Genomic DNA, 26295 nt, shown 5'->3' on the forward strand with positions numbered 1-26295 from the left:
GAGAAATTTTGAAATGATGGGTATTAAGAAATGAAGAGTTTTGTGAAAGAATGATTGAAGAATTATTACTTTTGTGAAAGAATGATTTTGCTTTGGGCTCTACTATACATGATTGAAACGTGGTATGATGAGATTGATTTTGTTACGTGAAGCTATGATCATATGCTAGGGTTATCAGCCCTTATAAATAGGCGAACGCACTTATTTGTGTGATGGGGGTGGTGCTTTCATAGGCCACGGTGGTGCTTTCACAGGCCACGATTGTGTGATGGGGGTGGTGCTTTCATAGGCCACGGTGGTGCTTTCATAGGCCACGATTGTGTGATGGGGGTGGTGCTTTCATAGGCCACGGTGGTGCTTTCATAGGCCACGATCAAATCTGCTTATGTTCATTCTGTATTAGTACGAGCCTTAACTAAAGAATGAACATATTTGTATTTATAATCGTCTTATTGCTTTCAAAGTATTTGAATTAAACGAATGAGATCATATTATTTTAGTAAACCTTACTTTGGAAATTAATGATTATGTTATCAAATGAATTTTCAAAGCATGATATTCAGGTACATGTGTATTGGTATAATAAATGTGCAAGTAATGATTTAATAGATGTAAATGTAATTTGATATTTCTTTATGTTATTAATTAATAGTTTATTTGATATTTCTTTTGCTATAAATGTAAATGTCTGTGGAAATTTAATGATTTTATGTAATTTGTGTTTTAAGTAAGTTGTCATCGCAACTTTAGTAAGTATGTGAATTATGAGCACTACTGAGTTTTATACTCAGCGCGTCGATTTTTATCACGCGCAGGTTAAAGACTGTGGTTGCTGCTTGAAGACTAGAAGAGTAGCATCAGAGCAGAAATGACTATTGTGGTAGTAGTAGATTGAAATTTATGTAATTAAGAATTATGGCATGTATAAGTATTATATTTTCGGAGATTGTGTTATTTGCATTATAACTTAAGCATGTAATTAGCAATTATGTTGGTGTATATATATTCGGAGATAAGCATAAGATTCATATACTGAATGTATTTAAGTGATGATTATTAAAATGTTATTGAGGAATTATGTAGTTATGAAAATATAGAAGTGCTATTGTGTTGTTATTGGAGTTTGATGGGGTTTGGAGTTTGAATTTGGGAGTGCTTTGTATTCATATGTTTGACAACTTCTATTTTTAGGGGAAACTCTTGCAATTTTTCTGTAGGACTCTCTCAAATCATTTTCAAAACAAAATATTATTACTTGCTAAACTTGTGAATACTCAATCACTTCTAATTCATAATATGGAAATTGATTTATATGGAGGTTAGGACGGTGCCTCCAGCACCGAATGTGGCATCCACCGTCGGGTCTTTCAGGATTGGGCGGCGGGTGTTACAGATTAAGCTGGATAGAATTAAGTGAAATCAAAAACTTGACAGCGTTTTTCGCAAGTGTACGAAATCGCAACAAGTAATATAGAGTAAGAGAGTATCGTATCCACAGGGATTGTTTATCAATTACCAAAATTATGTTAACCTATTATTATTTAGACGATGGTAAGAGAAAATTGCTATAAGGTAAATAAACTTTAAAGTAAAAACAGAAGAGATCAACACAAAATTCAGGTGAAAAGAAATCAGAGAACTAAGCTACTAGGGAATTTGATTTCACTTAATTCTATCCAGCTTAATCTATTAGTTCATTAATCAACTTTAATTATTCAAGTAGGAGAAACAACCCTAAAGTTACTAACAAGCTCTCCCGATTTATTGTTAGCTATTCTAATCCAAATTAATTACCTATCTTTAATAGTGAAATTAAACATAAATCAGATCATTAGGTTTTATGGTTGTTTTGTGAGTTCACAACTTAATACTTTATTAACTTATGAAAACCCCCCCTTGAGTCAAACCGTATAGCTTCCGCATCAAGTTATTATTCTCAAGTAAATTATTATCTTTTTCATATCAATAACCCTTCTCCCGAATGTGATTATTGAAATAACTCAATCCAGAGGAAATTTTCTGCCTGGAAGCATTAAGCACAATAATAATTTATAACGAGAACAAAGAAAAACAAATCTAATATTATAAACTGGAATCGAATTAAATTACATCAAATCCCTAGTATAAGAGTTTAGCTGGACATAGTAATTAAATTAAACTCAATCATACTTGAATCATTCATCATATTTAAAGACAATAATAAAAGAAAGAAACAAGATGAAGAGTTTAGAATAAAAACTGTATCACAACTATGTGGATGGCTTCCTTGATTCTTGGCACAATTATTTGATGCTTGAAGTCTTTTAGAGAGAGAGAATTATGTAAAGAATTGCACAAAAAAATGAGATCCCTAGCAATGAGAAGTTCTTCTCTTTATATAGAGCTCCTGGAGGTGAGTCTAATTCCTTTTAGGAAATAGAATCCTTATTTAGTGCAAAATCCTTTGTAGGAGATCATGACTGTTTAGGCTTTTGATTTTCTCTTGATTAGGACTCCTTTTTCTCCCAAAATAGGTCTAGGTCTTGTTTAGTGTGTTTAGGAAACTTCTTGAGGTCGGCCCATGTGAGAAAAAACTTGATTTGCGTATCTAGTTCACGCTGGTTCCTCCTGCGCAGCACGGGCGTGCTTAATGGCACGGGCTGGGTGTGCTTTAGTCTGGAAGTCTGGCTGGTGAAACACGGGGTGTGCTAGGCAGCACGGGCTAATGATTCCCTGAGGCACGGGCATGCTACCAAGCACAGGTAGCGCGTGCTTTCTTCTGGAAGTCTGCCTAGATTTGCCATGGGCGTGCTAGGCTTGACACGCCCTGGTCCCATTGTAGCACGGCCGTGCCTTTTGACACCACCCTGGCCGTGCTCTCTTCTGTCTCTCCTTTGGTTTCCTTAGCTTCTAGCACGGTTGTGCCTTTTAGCACGGCCTGGGCGTGCTAAAAGCTAAGTGTCTTGCATTGTAAAGTTCTTTTCTGCGCCAAATTCCTACAATTTTCTCTTAGATCAAGCGGATTAAGAATCAAGGAAGCTTTGAACACAATTATACTAGAAGTGAATTAAAATCAAATTAAAGTAATAAAAACTTACTGAAATTCTAATAAAAACTATATTAAAAACACTATGAAATTAATACCTATCAAAATTCCCCAAACTTAAACCATTGCTTGTCCTCAAGCAACAAAACTAAAAGAAAAATAATTTGACGACACTAACTTACCATGGTTGGAGATGATCTCAATAAACTTTCAAGATATCATGATTAGTAAACAAGTGAATAAACCCAATCGTTCTCCATGCTATTCATACTTAAGCTTGACTTTTATTCTTGAATAAAGCACGTTCATTGAGTAAAATATAAGTTTAAAGAGATTGTCAACACTAATACTTATTCAATTTATGATAAATAGGACATGAATCATCTAAAGAATTTTCAACCTTTTTAAAATAAGACAATTGATAGTGCAAAAGTGGCATTCCCATATGCAGAATTAGTCATCCTTTCTCCACGATTTAAATGCATACGATTAAAAGATCAAAAGATCTTTATTCTGGGTTGTAATGGGGCTTTTTCTTGGTGCATATTTTGCTTAATCAAAGAAAGGGATAAAACGTAGTCAAAGAGTACAAAAGAATGTATAATATTCAAGATTCTATTTTAATTAAACTTTTACTAGTTCTAGGGAGTGCCTGTTTTGAAACTTTCTTACTAGCTAGAGGCATCTTGGGCAAGGTCTTTTCTTAATATTTTGGTACTTTTCTTCCTTGCTTTTTCCATTCTTCTTGAATTCTTTTGATTGTTTTTCATGTGCCTCTTTCTCGATTCTTTCTTCTTTTTCTTTATTTGCTAGTATTAATTGATAAGTTCTCCCTCTTTTGTTGCTATATTCTAATTAAAAGATGAATCTTTCAATCATACGATCCTTTGTACTTAGGGTAGGAAAATTGAATTTGGCTTTGAGGGCTCGGTTTATTGAGGGTGAAGAAGAAAATTTTACGGTTTAAGGCTTCAAAGTTGGTTTCAAGGGTCATATATTTAACTTAGGTGGTCTAGGCTAAATATAGGTTTCAACAAAAATTGCCTAAATCATCTCTTTCAAAATGTAAACATTTAAATTTTCCGCCTCGAAAGGAGTTCTAATTTTTGTTCTAGGAATGCCAAGGTTTAGATAACTTTAGAGTAAAACAAACCTATAAATCATAACTTTCATAAAAATCAGTGTTTAAAAATCTAGAAACAAATAATTTAGATCAATGAACATGTTTAAGTCAAAATTTCAAATTCAGAGCTTAAATATGCTAGAATTGAGAATCAACTATATTTAACACTTATTGCTAGACATGAGACCTTTCAAGCTTACTTGTAATCATTCCAAACATGTTAAGCAAAAACAAAAAATTTTTAGCTAAAATTCCCTTCCCCCAATTCAATCAATCACATTGTCCCCAATGTGTATAAATTCCCCAAACTTATTGCATTACTAGAAGGAAAGCAGTAAGAGAGAAGAAGAAATCTTACCAACATTGTATTGAACAATACAATAGAATGGTTGTGGAATGTGTCTTAGCTAAAAGAGCAACTAAACATTAAGAACAAAAACTACTAAGAAGTTAAAAAAAATTCAAATAACAAACAAATTAAAATGAAAGCAACTAAGACAATGTACTAGAACAAAAATAAACATAAACAAAACAAAAGAGAAGCGAGAAATCCGTCAATTCTCCGGTGGTGGGGGTGGCTGCAGAAGCTGGAGAATGGTCTGGAGTTGGCCTTGCATGGTATCCATCCTAGAATCAAGACTGTCATTCATGATTTCGATGGACTGGAAACGGTCTGTGATCATCGTTTCCATCCCGTTAAGGCGTGTGTCAAAAAGGTCCATTCGAGACATCATTCTTGCAAGGACTTCATCATTTGACATGTTGGAGGTGCCTTGGAACGATGGACCAGCGCCGGATGTACCTACACCAAAAGAAGAGGTAAAAGGGGGAGGATTGTCCTCCTCCATGTTAGCACCACCTGCTGCCTCTGCTCCTACATCATCAGGATTGACCTCTGGAGCACCCACTATTCGATACGCATCCCCGACCTTTTTGATTAATTTCATGTGGATCATAACATCTAAATCCATTCGGGTACCCCGTCCCCCTCCAACACTCTCATGTAAATATCTAGCAATGCGGGTCACAAAACACCCCATCATTATAGCCCCTTTGTCGGCTCTAGCCACTCTTGCAAATCTTTGGCACAACCAATACCCAACATTGAGTAGAATTCCTCTTTCAATGGCCCACAAGAAGTATAACTCATTTAAACTCAGAACCCCATCACTTTCGCTCCTTCCAAAGATAGTATTAGATAAGAATTTATGCACGTATCTAAGGCCAGGATTTTTCAATTTAGAGGCTTTTGAATACCTAGGATTATAATTTACTTCCTCAGTAAAATGGTTCCAAGCATTACGTGCATTAAAATCACTAGGTACTTGTATCTGACTATTCTCTGTGGGAAATTCGAAAATTTGGCTAATCTCATTCACAGACAGTTCAAAATCTTGGCTAAGAAGCCTAAATCGAATCTTGCTCGGGGGAGATGTAGGCAAAAGCGGGATAAAAGAGGAATAAGAACTTAGAAATTCTAGAGTTAATGGTGCATATACTAAGTCCTTCATGTCAAGAAATTGCCCCCCACCCTATTCGTCTAAGAGGTTCTAACACAATGTCTCTAAGACCCACTTGTGCTAAAGTAGCTTCATCAATAAATCTATTCGGTAAAATAGGTCGAAGAGATAGTTTTGTGTACCTTTCTTGTTGCTCGGATGAGGCAAACTCGAATGGAAGTGCAGGAGGTGAAGGAGGTTGAGGAGCCGTGGAGGATCGCGTATTTGAACGCTTTCGAGCAGCAACGGAGGATGCGGGTCTGCTGCGCTTGTATCTAGGAGGCATTGTTGGAGTTGATTATATGAAAATTTTGGGTGGAGAGTGTTTGATTTGAGAGAAAAGGGAGAAGAAAAGAGAAAATTTGAGAGAGAAGGATGACAGCTAGGGCTTGCGAGATGGAAAAGAGAGGAGTTGAAGGCGTGCTCTTTAAATAGGGGCGCCAATTAATGAGTGGGTCTGATCGTGGCACGGTCGTGCTGATAAGCACGGCCTGGTCGTGCTTTCCTCTGACCTGCAAAATAAAAGAAGAAGCGTACCTGGCATTGGCGTGCTGCTGAGCACGCCTGGGGCGTGCTTCTCTCTGACCCTTGGGCTGATAATTGTCGCGCAAGTAGCACGGGCGTGCGACTGAGCACAGCTTGGGCGTGCTCTTCTCTGCCTCTCCCTTGTTAAAAACCGCCTGCGGATAGCACGGGCGTGCTATCTGGCACGCCTGGGGCGTGCTTGTCCCTGACCTTTCAAGTGAATTTTTCCCTTCTCTATGGCACGGGCGTGTTGATGGGCACGGCAGGAGCGTGCTCTTCTCTGACCCTCAAGTTGAAAAATTGCCTGCAGATAGCACGGGCGTGCTATCTGGCACGCCTGGGGCGTGCTTCTCCCTGACCTCTCAAGTGTCAGCACCTTTGAAAAACGCACGGGCGTGCTGTGAGGCATGCCTGGGCGTGCTGGCTCCTCACCCTATGTCACGGGCGTGCCACCTAGCACGGCCAGGGCGTGCTCTGCTCTGGATTTTCACTTTTTCCTACAAAAAACTCTAACTAAAACAAAAGAACACTTATGGAGAAAATTTGGGAATTTGACAATTAAAACAGAAAATAAAATCAAATGAATGGAACGAAAATTTAGCAAGAAAATTAGATGGGTTGTCTCCCACAAGCACTTTTGTTTAACGTCGTTAAGTTCGACGCACTTAACCTAGTTTAGGCTAAGCAAGACCAATTGTACTCTTGATGGGTTCAAAGTTGTCATTATGATAGCTTCTCAAACGTTGAGCATTTACCTTGAAACTTCGAGTAGTCTTACCATCCACTATTTCAATCGCGCCATGAGGAAAGATTTCCTTGATTGTGAATGGTCCAGACCATATAGAGCGCAACTTACCAGGAAATAACCGGAGCCTAGAGTTATAGAGCAACACCTGCTGGCCTACCTTTAGATCTCTCATGATAATGCGCTTATCGTGCCATTGTTTAGTGCGATCTTTGTATATTTTAGCACTTTCATAAGCATGGAGGCGCAATTCATCCATCATGTTTAGCTGTAACAAGCGCTTTTGTCCCACTTCTTTGGCATTAAAGTTAAGAAATTGAATGGCCCAAAACGCCTTATGTTCTAACTCTACAGGAAGATGACAAGCCTTACCATACACCATGCGATATGGAGACATACCTATCGGCATTTTGAATGCCGTTCTATAGGCCCATAGAGCATCGTCTAACTTTTTGGACCAATCCTTTCTTGATTGTCCAACAGTGGTTTCGAGGATCTTTTTGATTTCTCTGTTGGTGACCTCTACTTGTCCACTTGTTTGAGGATGATATGGAGTACCTACACGATGAGTGACACCATATTTTGCAAGAAGGGAATCTAAATATTTATTGCAAAAATGCTTACCTCTGTCCGTGATTATTGCTCGAGGAGTGCCATGCCTTGTAAAAATGTTTTTCTTGATGAAGCTCATCACACTTTTGGCATCGTTATTTAGAAGAGCAACAGCCTCTGCCCACTTTGACACATAATCCACCGCCACTAGAATGTATTGATTTGAATATGATGGTGGAAAAGGTCCCATGAAGTCCAGACCCCATACGTCGAAGATTTCGACTTCAAGGATGCTATTTAAGGGCATCTCATGTCTCTTCAAAATGTTACCTAACCTTTGACAACGATCACAAAGACGAACATAGTTATAAGCATCCTTAAAGAGGTTAGGCCAATACAAACCACTTTCTAGTATACGCGCAGCTGTTTTGCTTGCTCCAAAGTGACCTCCACATTCCATTGAATGACAGAATTTAAGGACACTTTCTATTTCAGTTTCAGGTATACATCTCCTGAATAGCTGATCACTGCAATACTTGAACAAAAATGGCTCCTCCCAATAGTAGAATTTGATATCATGAAAAAATTTTTTTCTTTGTTGGTAAGAAAAATTGGGAGGAGGAATTTCGCAAACAAGATAATTAACTATGTCAGCGTACCAGGGGGTTTGAGCATTTGCTACTAGAAGAAGTTGCTCATGGGGAAAGCTTTCATTGATTTGTAGCTTGCTTGTATCTTCTTCCCCCAATTGAAGCCTGGAAAGATGGTCAGCAACGAGGTTCTCGGTCCCCTTTTTGTCGCGAATTTCAAGGTCAAATTCTTGCAATAGAAGTACCCAACGAATGAGTCTCGGCTTTGCATCTTTCTTTTCCAGCAAGTATTTGATGGCTGAGTGATTTGTGTAGACTATTGTTTTAGCTCCAATTAGATATGCCCTGAATTTGTCAAAGGCAAAAACAATAGCTAGCAATTCTTTTTCCGTAGTTGCATAATTTAGTTGCGCATCATTTAATGTGCGACTTGCATAGTAAATAACATGCAACTTCTTGTCTTTTCTTTGTCCAAGAACAGCTCCTACGGCATGATCACTAGCATCACACATTAGTTCAAAGGGTAAAGTCCAATCTGGTGTAGTGATGATCGGGGCTGAGATTAACTCCTTCTTTAACCTTTTAAAAGCATCTAAACACTCTTTGTCAAAATCAAAAGGAACATCTTTAACTAATAGATTGCAAAGAGGTTTAGTGATTTTTGAAAAGTCCTTTATGAATCTCCTGTAAAACCCTGCATGCCCAAGAAAACTTCTTATACCTTTCACTGTGTTAGGAGGAGGTAGTTTTTCAACTACCTCAATTTTTGCCTTGTCTACTTCAATCCCTTTTTGAGAGATTTTATGCCCTAAGACAATACCTTCACTAACCATGAAGTGACATTTTTCCCAATTTAACATAAGGTTAGTATCTTCACATCGTTGCATTACTAAAGATAGATTATGACGACATGCATCGAAAGAAGAACCAAACACAGAAAAATCATCCATGAATATCTCAATAAATTTTTCCACCATGTCTGAAAAGATGGACATCATGCACCTTTGAAAGGTTGTAGGGGCATTGCATAGCCTAAAAGGCATTCTCCTATAGGCAAAAGTGCCATAAGGACATGTGAATGTAGTTTTCTCTTAGTCTTCAGGAGCTATAGGTATTTGAAATTACCCTAAATAGCCATCCAAGAAACAATAAAAAGGATAGCCTGCAAGTCTTTCAAGCATTTGATCAATAAAGGGTAGGGGAAAATGGTCCTTGCGTGTTTCTTTATTTAGTTTTCTATAATCTATGCACACACGCCAACCTGTGACTGTTCTTGTGGGGATTAGTTCATTATTTTCATTAGAGATAACAGTCATACCTCCCTTCTTTGGAACAATTTGGACAGGACTTACCTAATTACTGTATGAAATCGGATAAATGATACCGGCATCTAGGAGTTTGATGATTTCAGCCTTGACAACCTCCTTCATGTTTGGATTCAGTCACCTTTGGTGCTCGATTGAAGGTTTGTAGTCTTCTTCCATCAAGATTTTATGCATGCACACACTCGGGCTTATTCCTTGTAGATCCGAGATAGACCACCCTAATGCTTTCTTGTGTCTACGTAGAACCTGCAACAACCTTTCCTCTTGATCAAGCGTTAAGTGAGAAGAAATAATAACAGGAAAAGAATGGTTCTCACCTAAGAATGCATGTTTTAAATGAGGTGGGAGTTATTTTAGTTCATGCTTAGGTGGTTCCTTTTCTTTTTCATTCAGGATGCTTGGTTCATTAATGTTATTTTTGACATGCAAGGTGTTTTCCACACATTCATCGACGACATCAATTCTAAAACAGTCTCCATAGTCCATAGGAAGTTTACAAGATTTAAGTACATCAAATACAATCTCTTCCTGTCCAACTCTTAGAGTCAACTTACCCTCATAGACATCAATCAATGCTCTTGCAGTTGCAAGAAAAGGTCGTCCCAGGATTAGAGATCCTTCCCTGTCTTCATCAATGTCAAGAATAACAAAATCAACAGAAAAGATGAATGTACCTACCTTTACAAGCACGTCTTCTACAATCCCTCTGGGATATTTAATTGAACGATCTGCTAATTGCAACGACATCCTTGTTGGTTTGAGCTCTCCCATACCTAGCATCTTAAAAACTTCATAGGACATAAGATTAATGCTAGCACCTAAATCCGTCAAAGCCTTTTCAAAGTCAAGATTACCAATGTTACAAGGGATAGAAAAACTTCCTGGATCTTTTAACTTTGGAGGCAGTTTGTTTTGGATAATTGCACTGCACTCCTCGGTTAACATTACCGTTCCTTGATCATCAATTTTTCGTTTCTTGCTCAAGATATCTTTTAGGAATTTAGCATAGCTAGGCATTTGAGCAAGAGCTTCAGCAAAAGGAATATTGATTTGAAGCTTCTTAAACACATCCAGAAACTTGAGGAAGCTCTTGTCATCTTGTGCTTTCTTTAATCTTTGTGGAAAGGGAACAGGGGGAACATAAGGTTTTACCTTTTCTTTTTCTTCTAAGTCAATGATAGGCACCTTTGGCTGTTCTTTTTCTTCCTTTTCTTTCCTTGGAGGTTCATCTAATTGTTTGCCACTTCTCAAGGTGATAGCCTGCACTTGTTCTTTTGGATTTTTTTCAGTATTGCTAGGTAACGTACCTTGAGGTCGAGATGCCATCATGTTTGCAAATTGCCCTAGTTGAATCTCCAAATTTCTTATTGCAGCCTGCTGGATTTTATGGTTCTCTCTAGTTTCATTCATGAACTCCATGTGTGATTTGGAAAGAGCAGTGAGGAGGTCATCATGAGATTTCTTTTCCGGAGGATGGAACCCTGGTGGTGCATTCAAGGCATTGTTAGGATTACCATAGGATAGGTTAGGATGATTCCTTAACCTGTTATCATATGAATTTGAATAAGGGTAATTCTTTCTTCCTTGATTCATCACATAGTTCACTTGCTCCAAAGTTTGTGGATTTAAGGAGTCCATGATGCATTCCCCAATTCCATGTTGTCCATTGCACCTATCACAAATTTGCATAACAGAATTTACAGGATTAGTAGTTAACATGTCCAATTTCCTTACCATGTTATCTACCTTGGCATTAAGTGCTGTAATGGCGTCTATTTCATAGACTCCTGCGGTTCTTCTTCTTTCGGTATTGTTTTGGTAGTGGCTGTTGCTTGCCATTTCCTCTATCAACTCATATGCTTCATCAATTCCTTTCTTTTCAAAGGATCCACCTGCAGCTGCATCTAAAGTAATTTTGATGTTAGGAGATAATGCATTATAGAAAGTTTGTACCTGTAACCACTTGGGTAAGCTGTGATGTGGGCACTTTCTTAACAAGTCCTTGAATCTTTCCCAAGCTTCATACAAGCTCTCTTGATCATGATGAGCAAATGTCATTATCTCATTGCGCAACTTAGTGGTTTTTAAGGATGGAAAGAATTTAGCTAGGAATTTTTGAGCTAATTCATCCCACGTTGTAAAACTCCCAGCGGGACACGATTGTAACCATGATCTAGCTTTATCCCTAAGAGTGAATGGAAAAAGTCTTAATTTGATTGCATCTTCAGAAACACCATTTTGTTTGAATGTGTCACAAATTTCCAGAAAATTGGTGATTTGGGCATTAGGATCTTCACTAGGCAAACCCCCATATTGGATAGAGGTAGAGAGCATTTGGATAATTGCGGGTTTAATCTCAAAGTTATTAGCTTCTACCCTAGGTCTAGTAATACTTGAGGTTGTCCCATTCAGATTAGGTGTTGTATAATCCCTTAAGGTACGAACCGGATGTTGAAGTGGTGGCCCGACTATGTTTTCATTCTCGTTTTCGTATTCGTTGGCCATGTCTGCTTGTTGTTCAAGTTTTATTTCTTGTGTTTTTCTTGGAGCGTTAAGCCTTCGAAGAGTTCGTTCAATTTCTGGATCAAAGACTAGAGGTTCAGTCTTCCTCGATCTTCTTTGCATAAAACACCTGGAACAGTACTTTAAAGAAAATTAAATAAAAGAGTGTCTAAATTAATAATAGGGTAATTCATATTGATATTGATACGCCAATCCCCGGCAACGACGCCAAAAACTTGACAGCATTTTTCGCAAGTGTACGAAATCGCAACAAGTAATATAGAGTAAGAGAGTATCGTATCCACAGGGATTGTTTATCAATTACTAAAATTATGTTAACCTATTATTATTTAGACGATGGTAAGAGAAAATTGCTATAAGGTAAATAAACTTTAAAGTAAAAACAGAAGAGATCAACACAAAATTCAGGTGAAAAGAAATCAGAGAACTAAGCTACTAGGGAATTTGATTTCACTTAATTCTATCCAGCTTAATCTATTAGTTCATTAATCAACTTTAATTGTTCAAGTAGGAGAAATAACCCTAAAGTTACTAACAAGCTCTCAGGATTTATTGTTAGCTATTCTAATCCAGATTAATTACCTATCTATAATAGTGAAATTAAACATAAATCAGATCATTAGGTTTTATGGTTGTTTTGTGAGTTCACAACTTAATACTTTATTAACTTATGAAAACCCCCCCTTGAGTCAAACCATAAAGCTTCCGCATCAAGTTATTATTCTCAAGTAAATTATTATCTTTTTCATATCAATAACCCTTCTCCCGAATGTGATTATTGAAATAACTCAATCCAGGGGAAATTTTCTGCCTGGAAGCATTAAGCACAATAATAATTTATAACGAGAATAAAGAAAAACAAATCTAATATTATAAACTGGAATCGAATTAAATTACATCAAATCCCTAGTATAAGAGTTTAGCTGGACATAGTAATTAAATTAAACTCAATCATACTTGAATCATTCATCATATTTAAAGACAATAATAAAAGAAAGAAACAAGATGAAGAGTTTAGAATAAAAACTGTATCACAACTATGTGGATGGCTTCCTTGATTCTTGGCACAATTATTTGATGCTTGAAGTCTTTTAGAGAGAGAGAATTATGTAAAGAATTGCACAAAAAAACGAGATCCCTAGCAATGAGAAGTTCTTCTCTTTATATAGAGCTCCTGGAGGTAAGTCTAATTCCTTTTAGGAAATAGAATCCTTATTTAGTGCAAAATCCTTTGTAGGAGATCATGACTGTTTAGGCTTTTGATTTTCTCTTGATTAGGACTCCTTTTTCTCCCAAAATAGGTCTAGGTCTTGTTTAGTGTGTTTAGGAAACTTCTTGAGGTCGGCCCATGTGAGAAAAAACTTGATTTGCGTATCTAGTTCACGCTGGTTCCGCCTGCGCAGCACGGGCGTGCTTAATGGCACGGGCTGGGTGTGCTTTAGTCTGGAAATCTGGCTGGTGAAACACGGGGTGTGCTAGGCAGCACGGGCTAATGATTCCCTGAGGCACGGGCGTGCTACCAAGCACAGGCAGGGCATGCTTTCTTCTGGAAGTCTGCCTAGATTTGCCATGGGCGTGCTAGGCTTGACACGCCCTGGTCCCATTGTAGCACGGCCGTGCCTTTTGACACCACCCTGGTCGTGCTCTCTTCTGTCTCTCCTTTGGTTTCCTTAGCTTCTAGCACGGCCTGGGCGTGCTAAAAGCTAAGTGTCTTGCATTGTAAAGTTCTTTTGTGCGCTAAATTCCTACAATTTTCTCTTAGATCAAGCGGATTAAGAATTAAGGAAGCTTTGAACACAATTATACTTGAAGTGAATTAAAATCAAATAAAAGTAATAAAAACTTACTGAAATTCTAATAAAAACTATATTAAAAACACTATGAAATTAATACCTATCATTAGGCTAACATTTATTTGTTTTTAATTGTAGGAAATAAAGCATTCAAGTTTCTGGTCGGACACAGTCGCGTCACGCAACTGCAATCGTGTCACGCAACTACAGTGCTGTGCCACGCAGCTTATCAAGGAGCTGCATCCCCTAGCTCGCGACTGCGTCACAGAACTGTTCTTCCAAAGAACAGCTGCGTGACGCATCTGTCAAAAGCTAAAAGAGAAAACCTAACATTAATCTACCAATTCCTGTGTTTTTCTATAAGTTTACAGGGTCTAAACAAGCCGGATTCAACATGGCATCACATTCCAAGGCAGCAAATAAGGCATCACGATGCACAAAAGGATCAAAATCAAAGTTCAGAAATAGAGGGTCATGCAGCTTTGAACAGATGCGTCACGCCACTATTCACAAGAGAACAGCTGCGTCACGCAACTGTTCATAAGAGAACAGCTACGTCACACAACTCTCTCCTGCGTGACGCCACTGTCGATGAACAGACAGCATAAAGACCGCAAATATGCATTCAAAAATCACCCAGAATCACACAGACAGTAAGAAATTCAAGCGTAATTCACTTACCTCACTCTAGAAACCGCGCATCGTGTCGGTATTGTATCGAATTGGAAAATCGGAGCCCGGTGCCGGAAGAAATTGAAGAGGCCGCATACCGGAGGTAAGGGCGTTGCGGCTCACAGGAATCCGATCGCCCTCGAAGTCAGGGATATCCGGGATCACACCCAGAGTCTCCATCTCGGGAGTGTAGGCAGAAGCAGGAATCTCGGGAACTTGGGCCATAGTTGTTAGAGTTTAGAGAGTTTGGAAGTTTAAAAGTTTAAAAGTTTAAAAGTAAAAAAGAATGAAAAGTAAAAGGTTACTTATAAAGGAAAAGGGTTAATGGGCCCAAGCCCATCAAGAACCCATCAAAGCCCAAGTCGGTTTATTTAGGCAATTTGGAGTCAGTGTGCGGCTCGTATACTTCAAAAATTCCATCTACTCGCCACACAAGGGGCAAAATCATCAAATACCCTCAGGTAAGTTTTCTTTCAAACACCGCATCAGGAAGGGTATACCTGAAAATTTAGGACTAGAAAAATTTAACAAAATTTTTGCTAAAATTTAAAAAAAAAATTTCAAGGTTTGCTTAAAAAGATAATATTTTTGGTCCCGGGACGAAATTCCAAACTGGGGGCAAAAATAAAATCTTTTGCCCTAAGGCATGGGGGCATGTGACGCTCCAACATTTGACAAAGGCGAGATCTGTTTGTACACAGAAATTGCTTTTTTCTCTCTTGAAAATATTTTCAGGACAACCGGTGATGGTTTCTCGAAGTCGGTTGGTCCCACCAAGCAATGATGGTGTATCACAAAGCTGTTTGGATCCTTTTCTTAATTAGTGATGGTGCATTGCGAAGCTGGTCAAGACAATCTCTATACCAAATCCTCTAAAGCCGATCAAACTGAGCTGAGGAGGTGAACAACAAAGTCGATTAAACTGAGCTTTGGACACAACCAAACCCTCTAAAGCCGATTAAACTGAGCTGAGGAGGTGAACAACAAAGCCGATTAAACTGAGCTTTGGACACAACCAAACCCTCTAAAGCCGATTAAACTGAGCTGAGGAGGTGAACAACAAAGCCGATTAAACTGAGCTTTGGACACAACCAAACCCTCTAAAGCCGATTAAACTGAGCTGAGGAGGTGAACAACAAAGTCGATTAAACTGAGCTTTGGAGACAACCAAAATCCTTCAGGCCGACCAGACCGAGCCTCGGAGGTGACTTCAAAGCCAATCAGACCTCGCTTTGGAGTTGTTTGCAGATCTGACTGGAGCCAACAAAGCCGATCAGACTGAGCTTTGGACGTGACCGGATGATCAAGACAATCAATGTCATGGTCAGCCCACCTTGGTAGGTATTGTCCGCTTTGGGCCACGCAGGCCCGCACGGTTTTGTCCCTTGGGCCAGGCTTTTCAACCCACCCCAAAAGGCGCCTTTTGGGGTGGGTTGAAAAGCCTGGCCCAAGGGACAAAACCGTGCGGGCCTGCGTGGCCCAAAGCGGACAATACCTACCAAGGTGGGCTGACCATGACATTTGGTATCAGAGCCAAGCCTTGTTCCTCTGGCCGGTGGTGGGGCAAACCTCAGCGTGGGCGCTGAGTCCCTAAGGGGGGGTGAGCGGTGGCTGCAGAGAGGCAGTGCACTCACCTTAGGCAAATCCCACATCGGCTACGCACAAGGTTCACGATCAGTACATAAGAGGGGTGGTAGCTTAACCTGGTAGGCGCCTTTTGGGGTGGGTTGAAAAGCCTGGCCCAAGGGACAAAACCGTGCGGGCCTGCGTGGCCCAAAGCGGACAATACCTACCAAGGTGGGCTGACCATGACATTTGGTATCAGAGCCAAGCCTTGTTCCTCTGGCCGGTGGTGGGGCAAACCTCAGCGTGGGCGCTGAGTCCCTAAGGGGGGGTGAGCGGTGGCTGCAGAGAGGCAGTGCACTCACCTTAGGCAAATCCCACATCGGCTACGCACAAGGTTCACGATCAGTACATAAGAGGGGTGGTAGCTTAACCTGGTAGGCGCCTTTTGGGGTGGGTTGAAAAGCCTGGCCCAAGGGACAAAACCGTGTGGGCCTGCGTGGCCCAAAGCGGACAATACCTACCAAGGTGGGCTGACCATGACAATCAAAGTCCTTCAAGCTAACTAAACCGAGCTTCGGAGGTATCCTCAAAGCCAATCAAACTGAGCTTTGGAGATGATCACAGATCCGACGGGAGCCAACAAAGCTGATTAAACTGACCTTTGGACGTGACCAGATTCAACCCAAGATTGAAGGCGCGTCAGTAGGCCACTTTAACATTAATTGTTTACACGATTAATGATAAAGTGGGGGGCAAACTGTTGACGTGTGTCTTTATGCCCCCACTTGATCCGATGAGGATATGAGGATGCGAAATGAATGGGTTAATGCTATCTAGAAGTCTTTCAATCCAAGGATTCAAACTAAAACTGAAAATAAGTTTCTAACTGCGTCAGAGTTGCGTCACGCAGCTACACAGGTGCGTGACGGCACTATAAGGTGTGTCACGCAACTCTAATGCAACTCAGATTTGTATGTCGTTATCAAGAGCGTCGACACGATGTTTTTTTAATCTGAACGACACGTAGTTGTGGTCCACCAAGTAAGCTACATCACGCATCTGGCTAGATCTGTCACGCAGCTATAAGCTGCGTGATGCAGCTATCCTCTGTTGCCCTACTTCTATAAATTTATCTTTTTCTCTCATTCGAGATAGGTTTTTGAGGGTGTCTAAAAAACACATCTTCGACTACGTTTTTCTCCAGAGACTCTTTTGAGCTTCTTTAAAGAAAAATAGCTATCAGATATCAATTAGGGTAAAAACAAAAGCATAAAAAGAGAAAAATTAAGAGAGAAAAAGGGTGAGTGTTTAAATCCTTGTTGACAAAGCTTCTGGAGCGCCTTAACCACGATTCGTTAAGGCATTTAAGCCATTCACAATCCTCAATCTGAGGATTAGGTAATTTCTTTACACTTTTTGTATTTTTATTTGTTTATTATTTATTTTGTTATTGTTTTAGTAGTTTAATCTTAGTTAAACTGTATTTTGTTCATCCGTGGTCATTTTCGATCCTTTTAAAGCATATTTAAATAAAAGAACGATCTAAACAAATCATTTAAAACAGAGCTCGGACTAGAGCAGCCGCGTCACGCAGTCAGTGGCTCCGTAACGGATCTGGTAGATGTGTGACGGAACTGTTCATGTTCAAAATTTTATTTTCATGCCCAGTATTCTATTTTCCAGATTATGAACAGTTAGGTCACGGAACTACTAGCTGCGTGACGCAGCTATTCTATTTTTAGTAGTTCCGTTATGTGACTATTGGATCCGTCACGCGACTGTTCTTCCAAAGAACAGCTGTGTGACGCTACTGTTCGAGGATTGCAGAAATAATTTTTTTTAAATTAAAATAAATTTTGTACAAAATAAATTTTAATCTCTCCAATAAATCCGAAGATGACCAATTATGAACAGATTGCAATTTAATTAAGTTTAGAATACTAAAATGTAATTGTGCATGATTTTGGTTTGAGGGTTTTCGGGTTTGATTTCGAATTGGGTAGAGTGTATTTTTAGGTTCGGTTTGTAGCCCGCCTTGAACCATAAGGCAAGAGCGGGTCTTTTATTTATTTGGTTTAATTGCTTTGGTTTGAATGGTTTGAATGATTTTAAATGCAATAATTGGATTTGATTGGGACGATTAATTAATTTTCCATATAAGAACTCGGTCCGATTCATTTGGGTTGGGTTTAAGTAAATTAATAATTTGGCTTTTCTAACTAAAAATAAATTAGAAACCGTAGGTTAAAAGAGGTCGGTTTTTCCCGGCGTCAGCTTCCAATGGGCCGACATACCCAATTCCCTTACCCAGAATCACCTTGGTGCGCCTGACCAATCTTTTTAATAATTTGGCCTTAAATAAAATTGGGTTTAAAATGGAGTCACTTTTTATAAAATTGGAAACGGTCCCATTGCTGAAATAATGGGTGGCGACTCATAAAATGTTTTATAAGACCGATTTATCGGTATCGTATCCAATAAAATGTTTTGTCACCACTTTTCATAATAAGATCACTTTCAATCCAAAATAAAATAGAAAGGATGTTGTCGAGTCGCGCGGGGGCGGTACGAAAACAACAACAAGGATCCTAAACTAAATGAAATAATTGAGAAGGTTAAGCGAAATCAGAGTATAGATTTTCAGATGCAGTGGTACTTTGATGATGGAGTATAGATTTTCAGATGCAGTGGTACTTTGATGATGGGGCAAAGGATCTGTATACTTGATATAAGTGATCTAAGAAATGAGATTCTTGAGGAAGCTCATATGGCACCTTATGCTATGCATCCTTGAACCACCAAGATGTACCACACATTGAGAACTTACTTTTGGTGGCCTAGGATAAAGAAAGAAGTGGCTGAATTTGTCTCTAAGTGTCTTACATGTCAACAGATCAAAATTGAACACAAGACACCTGTTGGTAAACTTCACCCATTAATAATACCTGTGTGGAAATGGGAAAAATCATTATGGATTTTTGTTGTGGGTTTACTTAGAACCCCAAAAGGAAATGATGCACTATGGGTTATAGTTGATAGATTGACTAAGTCAGCACAATTCCTACCTATTAGATTAGATAGTTCACTGGAAAAATTAGCCCAAAGATACATAGATGATATTGTAAAACTTCATGGTGTGCTAGTATCAAGTGTTTCTGATAGAGATCCATCATTCACTTCTACATTCTGGGTTAGTTTACAGAATGCTTTGGGTACCAAATTGAATTTTAGTAGTACCTTTCAACCCCAAACGGATGGACAATTTGAAAGAACCATACAGACTGTTAAAGAGATATTAAGGGCATGTACACTTGAATTTCAGGGATCGTGGGAATAATACATTGACCTAATTGAATTTTCTTATAATAATCAGTACCATAGTAGTATTGGCATGGCACCGTATGAGGCACTATATGGTAGAATGTGCAGAAGTCCCTTGTACTGGGATGAAGAAGGTGCTAGAATACTAGAAGGACTTGAGATAGTGCAAGAAACTGTCAACAAAGTGAGAATTATAAAAAATAAGCTTAAAACAACCCAGGATAGACAAAAAAGCCATGCGGATCAACACAGATAGGAAATGGAATATCAAGTTCGAGAAAAGGTTTTTCTCAAAGTTTCACCATGGAAAGGGGTTACCAGGTTTGGTCAAAAGGGCAAACTAAGCCCAAGATACATTGGCCCTTATGAGATCCTTGAAAGAATTGGCCCCTTAGCTTATAGATTAGCATTGCCTCCAGAATTAGCTCAGATCCATGATGTATTACATGTAAGCATGCTCAGAAGGTATCGATCAGACCCATCACATGTGATACAAACTCAGGATATTCAAGTGTCTGATCATTTAAGTTATGTTGAAGAACCAGTTGCTATTATTCGATATCAAACTAAAAAATTGAGAAATAAGGAGATACCATTGGTAAAAGTTCTTTGGCAAAACCATTATAGAAAGGAAGCTAAATGGGAAACAAAACAACATATGAGGCAGAATTACCCCCACTTATTCCCTGAATCAGGTAAAAATTTTGAGGATGAAATTTCTTAAGGAGGGAAGAATTGTAACATCCTGGACCTGAAACACCATATCGTGATCATACGTCTGCATTTATGAACATGACACATGTAACATGAATGTATATATATATATATATATATATATATATATATATATAATGCATTTACAATTTGCTTGTGATGATATTGGGCAATGATATACCTAAGCACGACCATGCACACAAGCATATGATAATAATGTGAATATGCAAATTCATGAGTCTGAATAAGCTCTGAACCCAGAAAGCTTAACATTTTGTCTTAGACTCAGAAGGTGTATATATATGTGTGTGTGTGTGTGTGTGTGTGTGTGTATTCTTTAAAGCCTCTCAGTACACCTATATATGGTGTTTATGTATGAGTTAACTCAAGAAGGAATAGTGAGATTCTTATGGAAAATTATGTCTATTTTGATGATTAAGTTGATTAAGATTTACCTTAATATGCTAGTAAGAGAGTGTTAATTACAAAATCCTTAGTTAATGAAAGTAGAAAATGATTATGCAGATTAATCAGAAGAAGGTCAAATGTGCTCAAGTCACAGTGATGAGAAGCTAGCACGAGAAGCACCTCAATTAGTATTTTGATTAAATACTTAATCACTTGATGTTAAATCATCTAAGATGTTTAGTTAGGGCCTAAATGAGATTAATTAAGTGTTAATGGAGAATTATGTATTTGATTAACATAAAAGAAAAGTCATAATTACAAATGTGGGTAAAAACAAGAATACATGAGAATTTGAGGAGTTAAAGGGAGATTAATAGGTCATGTGCTTGCACATGACTTGTTAGTTTATAAAAGGCTAAGTAATAGCAAAAACCAAAGAACAAAAAGGAAATAAAAAAGAGAAAAGGAGAGGTCGACGCATAAAGAGAGAAGAAGAAGAAGAAAGCTTAAGGTGCTAAGAATTCAACTTGACTTTCAAAGGATTTTTGTTGGAAATCATCTAAGGTAACTTAATCTCTATTTAGTTTATGTTATTTTCATGATTTGGAGAAGTTTGAGCTAGGGTTTCAAAGTAGATATTTTGAAGGGGAGATTGATTTTGATGCTAATAAGTGAAATAAATGTGATTTAAATTATTAATTAGTTAGTATTGATTATATAAACCATTATTTAAGCCTTAATTTAATTGAATTGAGAAAATCTCACCTAAGGCCAAAGATAGAAATTCTGCCAACTCAAAATGACCTTGGAAATGGTCATTTCGTTTTGAATTGATGAATTTAATCAGTTGATTAAGCATTCTAATTATGTGATCAAGTGTTAGTTTGAAAGGAATGGTGCTTAAATTGAAGTTACCATATTTATATGATTATGGAAGTTTAAAGAGCTTAAGAAATATTCATTAAATGGTGATATTATGGTGAATTTTAATAATGTTAATTGATGAGTAATTGATTAAATTAAGATTACAGGATTATTTACTGATTATTGGGGATTACATGGAATTCTCTGGGAATTCAAAAATACAAATAGGAATAAAAATATTAAGCATTTAAGTCATGCACACCAAATGTTTGATTAAATGCCTAAATGAGAATTAAGGTGCTTGCTTATTCATATAGGTAAAAGGATCATAGGAGAAGGTGAAGAAGCAGGCTCTTCCAAGCCCTAAAGCTACAGCTCTATGTACTGTGAGTAAAAGCTTATGATGATTATTTGTATGTGACGAATGATTTGTTTGATATATCAGTTATGATATTATTCAATTCTTGATATTATGATCTAAAAAAGAAATGATTTATCTGAAAAAAGGCAAGTAAGCAAAATGTATGTGTCATTCCGAGGCCAATGAGCCTAACCTGTGAATGCAAAGCATATGATTCATTCTGAAAAGGGATAGGTTAAGCAAAAAGGTATGTGTTATTCTGAGGCCAATGAGCCTAATCTGTGAATGCAATTCTGTCATGTCTGCATCTGAGACAAAAGGAAGTTATGACTGTCATTACCAACTCGTGAATCTGATCTGTATCTAGAACTACGTGCTCATAAATCTGTTATCTAGAGCTGCATGCTCATAAATCTGTTATCTGGAGCTGCGTGCTCATAAATCTGTAATCTAGAGTTGCATGCTCAAAATATCTGATCTGAAAGCTGGTCAGCTAAATCTGATCTCTGAAATATGTTATCTGATACTTACAATCATCTGCATTATCCTTCTTAAATATATTTCTATAGTATCGTATATGTGATGCCTTGAATGACCATGATCTAAATTTCTGTCAATGAGAATGATGTGATATCTACACACTATTGCTGTGAATGATGTGATGAGTGGCTATTATTATTTGATAATTGTTGATGCTGGGCATCGATGGCCCAAGGAGTTTGAAATGTTCTAAAATATTGGGAGTGTACTGTGTGCCCCGATTCAGATGGTTGATTTTTGTTGTATGATTAATAATCATTATGATGGTTTTTACTCACTAAGAAGCATCTCATATAAAAAGCTAATGTTTTTCTAGATTTGGGCATTAGGAGGCATTAGAAGTCAACATTCCATCTATTTAGACTGATAGAAATGGAACAAAGGCCGGGATCAATTATGTCTGCATATGTCACATATTCAGTTTGTAAATATGCTTGTAGGAGTTTAAAACTCCTTAATGTCCACCATGTATTAAGTAACTTTAAATTATGTTTGCTCATGTATATAATTATATATGACTGTTGTGAAAGGTAAGAAAATTTATGATATTAGTTTTTACTGTTAAACACATGGTGCGACTTATATTTCTATTAATGATCTGTATGATATGTTTTGTAGCATCCCAGCACTATTTGTCCTTAGATACATGGTGTTAAGGTATTACACATCATATGGGTGTGGCATGCGCCCCACGAGGTGGCACAAGGCCTTTCCAAATCAAGAAGGTTCAAATGCGTTATGAGTCGAAACAGGGAAAATCTAGGTTCATGTGGCGCGAGCCAAAATCCTGTGACGCATGCCATATGCAGTGCGTTGCCACTTTCTTAGGTTGTGCACCACAGTGGCACAAAGATCCCTTATTGGTTGATCCTCGGTTTTCCTCACAACCAGGTCGAAAAGAGGTGTTCAAAGCATTGAAAAAAGAAAGAAAAAGGTGCAGGAATAAGATTAAGGTTCTCAGAAACTATCTTTGAGGATTTCTTTGAAGATTTTTTCAAAAATGGATGAAGAAACCCAAGCATTTGGTTCTTGATCCAATAGTCCGAGATTCAAGATTAAGGTATGTGTTTTTTAGGATTTTTGATTGATCTCAAGGGTTTTTGATTGATTAAGCAATAAAATCTCAACTTAGATCAAAGGTTAACACTGGTTGACTTTGAATCTTTAGGTTTAGTTTCAAAATAGCAAGAGTTTCCCCTTAGTTCCAAAAAATCCTCCCCTTAGGCTCACCCCCCAATGTCTATCTATAGGCATTTGAGGGTGATTGGCCCCATTTAGGGCTGACGTGGCAAAAATGCCACTGTTTGGCCCTACAACGGGATTGAGCCCACTTTTACCAAATTAGACCGAGTGGCATGCGAAATGAGGTAGTGCACCGAAAAGTGTGTCGGGCTTCTCAGTCCCGGTTTCATCGCGAAATGCTTGGTAACCCGAAAAAGTAAAAATGGTTAAATATAAGGATAATCTCAGCCATGGACCATTAGCCTAAGAACCAGGGCGATCGGGAATCCCGATCCAATTTTATATAAAAAACAGTGTACCATCACTTAACTTTTTAAGGGCAAAATTTAAGTGTCTACACATGGTTTTAGATTGAACCCTAGGTTTGACCATGGGTTTGGACCACTGATTAGTGTTTAGGTTTTGACCATGGGTTTGGGTTGAACCATCAGTTGTTTGTTTGGGTTTGGACCATTGGTTGGTGTTTAGGTTTGGACTACTAGTTAATATTTAGGTTTTGACCACTAGTTTGGTGTTTGGGTTGGACCACGGGTTTTGGAGGAACCATGGGTTTAGGTATACTTCTTGGTCCATGACATGAAATGCTTGAATGCGTGAATGTCATGCCAAAATTGTTTCATGATTGTTGGTGCATGTAATCCTAGGGATTGGTTCTAGGGTCATTACATGCTTTTGGTGGATTAGTTTAAGGGTTCCATCCGCTAGAGTTGGAATATACCTCGTCATTTGACCATGTCGTATCAAATGGAACGATTCGTATGCCAAACCCTTTATCCTACTGAGGAACAGAGGTACCCAGGATTGGGTGAGCAGCTTTCTCTACTCGAGGCAGCTCTAAGGAAGATTGCCCCTAAGTGATAATAGCAACTTGGTTTGCTTAATTCTAATGATGGGAAAGGATCACAAATGATGCATCTGAATGTATGCAAAGGTGATTTTTCAATAAGACCCAAACCGGAGATTTGAAGCTTACCGGTAGTCCTCTTACTACATTTTTTAGTTTGTAAAAAATGTTTAATTCCCTAGTAGAGTCACTCGTTGTGCGCTCCCGTCGAGCACCGAGGGAAAGGATGTTCGAATGATGGAGTCCTTGATCCGGTCGGGCCCATTGACCGATTCATCACGGAAACTGGGACGAACTCCTTACGATTCCTTTTGTTGGTCAGATTAATAGATTGTGGCTCTGTTTAGCACTTAAGTTATGTCAGGTTCGCTCTTTGGAGTGCTTTGACAGGTGTCTAATGTGATTGAGTCGCCACTTTAATTTGTTTTTGTTTTCAAATAAATATTAAGGAAAAAAACCCTGCAATGCATGAGCATACTAATAATACATGGCAATATTAGGAATATAGTGCATTAAAAGTAAATAAACAAATAAAGGGTATGTAATTTGGAGGGGAGCCCGACTCTAGCCTCGTTTATCGAGGATTCTAGGTCATGAGACACATTCTTGTAAATCCTAACCGGTCAGTTTGGTTGGGGGCCTCGCTACCTAGGCTGAAATCCGTAAGTATGCCTCTCGTTTGCATGAGGATCAAGGTGCACGAAGTTCTACCATCGATCAGGATGGTAGGGTTTTGAGGGTGCCACTTGAGGAGTGGGCTTAAAAGGTTTGCTGAGCAAACCGAGCTTAGAGTTGAAAACTGGTTTTATTAGTTTTACCAGACGGACCGGGCTTCAAAGCATGCTATGTGCTAGATGGACCGTGCTTGATAGATATAAGGTGCCGGACGAACCGAGCTTAGTTGATAAAGATTTAAGTTTAGTGTGGTTATACCCTTGCACTCGTGATGCAGCTGGATCAGAGCTCCACAATGGTTAACGACCAAAGAGGTCGAGTCTTCCTCCAAATCAAGTTAGGGAAGGACGCGAGGACCCGAATTATAGTCTTATATACTAGTGTTAATTACAAATTATTAATTAATTCTTTTATTAATTAAATAATAGCTTTAGTCTAAGGAAGACTAAAGTGCTAGTGAAAGTCGAAAGGATCGACTTTGAGATCCAAGTTGGGCTTTGGCTCAACTAAGGAAGAAGAGCATAGTTGGACTATAAGGCCTTAGAATTGTTCAAGGGAGATTGAGAGTCGTTGATGCTTGAGAAGTGCCCGATCAAGCAGCAAGAGGTGCCTGAAATGAGGGGGAAAGGGCCATATTTATAGGCCAAGAGGCTGCTGGGTCAGGAATGTGATGGTACCAAGGTCCCTAAAATCGGTACCGATTGAGGTGCTCGGTCGGCACCAAATCGATACGGATTTTGAGCTCATCGGTGTTAGCTAGGAGCTGGTCGGCCCCGATCAAGGCACATTACTGCCCTGCCCCTGGCCTTTGATTTTGGGGTTTTTGGGCTTTCGGAGGTCCATTCAAGGCCCAAACAATATCCAATCGGGCTGATTCTCATGCCGTTGGAACCATGCCGAAATTTTCTAGAGCCCGATGCTGAAATCATAGTCAACAAAGGTCTGCTTACAGTTAGATATAATAAGAATCAATCATACTTCTAAACAACTTAACATCCACATCTTCCATTTTCATCTTTTTTTTAATTTTGAGGATGGGTTGATTATTGTGCTACATACCTTAGCATTCTCCATTTTAAACTTTTTAATAGTTATTAAGTGTACTTGCTTTGGTTTATGAAGATTCCATCGTCACATTGTTTGATTTGAAGCCCAAGGAAGAAGTTTAGTTCTCCCATTATACTCGTTTCAAACTCACCTTGCATAATCTTAGAAAATTCCTTATAAAAAAGGTCGTTAGTAGGACCAAAGATTATGTCATCCACATAGATTTGCACAACTAGAATATCAGGTGCTTTGTTTCTAATAAATAGTGTAGTATCCACCTTTCCTCTAGAAAAACTATTTTCCAATAAAACTTACTCAATCTTTCATACCAAGCTCTAAGA

The 26295-nt window shown here is 38.5% G+C and overlaps 1 protein-coding gene and 1 non-coding gene across 2 annotated transcripts; both read left to right on the forward strand.

Moving 5' to 3' along the window:
* Positions 1-11353: 11353 nt before the first annotated feature.
* On the forward strand, positions 11354-11460 carry LOC149494231 (small nucleolar RNA R71). The gene has a single exon (XR_016322359.1). It is a non-coding gene; the product is annotated as a small nucleolar RNA R71 (small nucleolar RNA).
* Positions 11461-19518: 8058 nt separating this feature from the next.
* On the forward strand, positions 19519-19983 carry LOC110009863 (uncharacterized). Its single transcript, XM_020680492.1, has one exon. The coding sequence runs from the start codon at positions 19519-19521 to the stop codon at positions 19981-19983; it is 465 nt and encodes a 154-aa protein (XP_020536151.1).
* Positions 19984-26295: the final 6312 nt, after the last annotated feature.

The sequence above is a fragment of the Jatropha curcas genome, chromosome 8 (assembly GCF_041381405.1).
Source record: "Jatropha curcas cultivar XTBG-Jc1 chromosome 8, XTBG_Jcur_1.0, whole genome shotgun sequence".
In the NCBI taxonomy this organism is placed as follows: Eukaryota; Viridiplantae; Streptophyta; class Magnoliopsida; order Malpighiales; family Euphorbiaceae; genus Jatropha; species Jatropha curcas.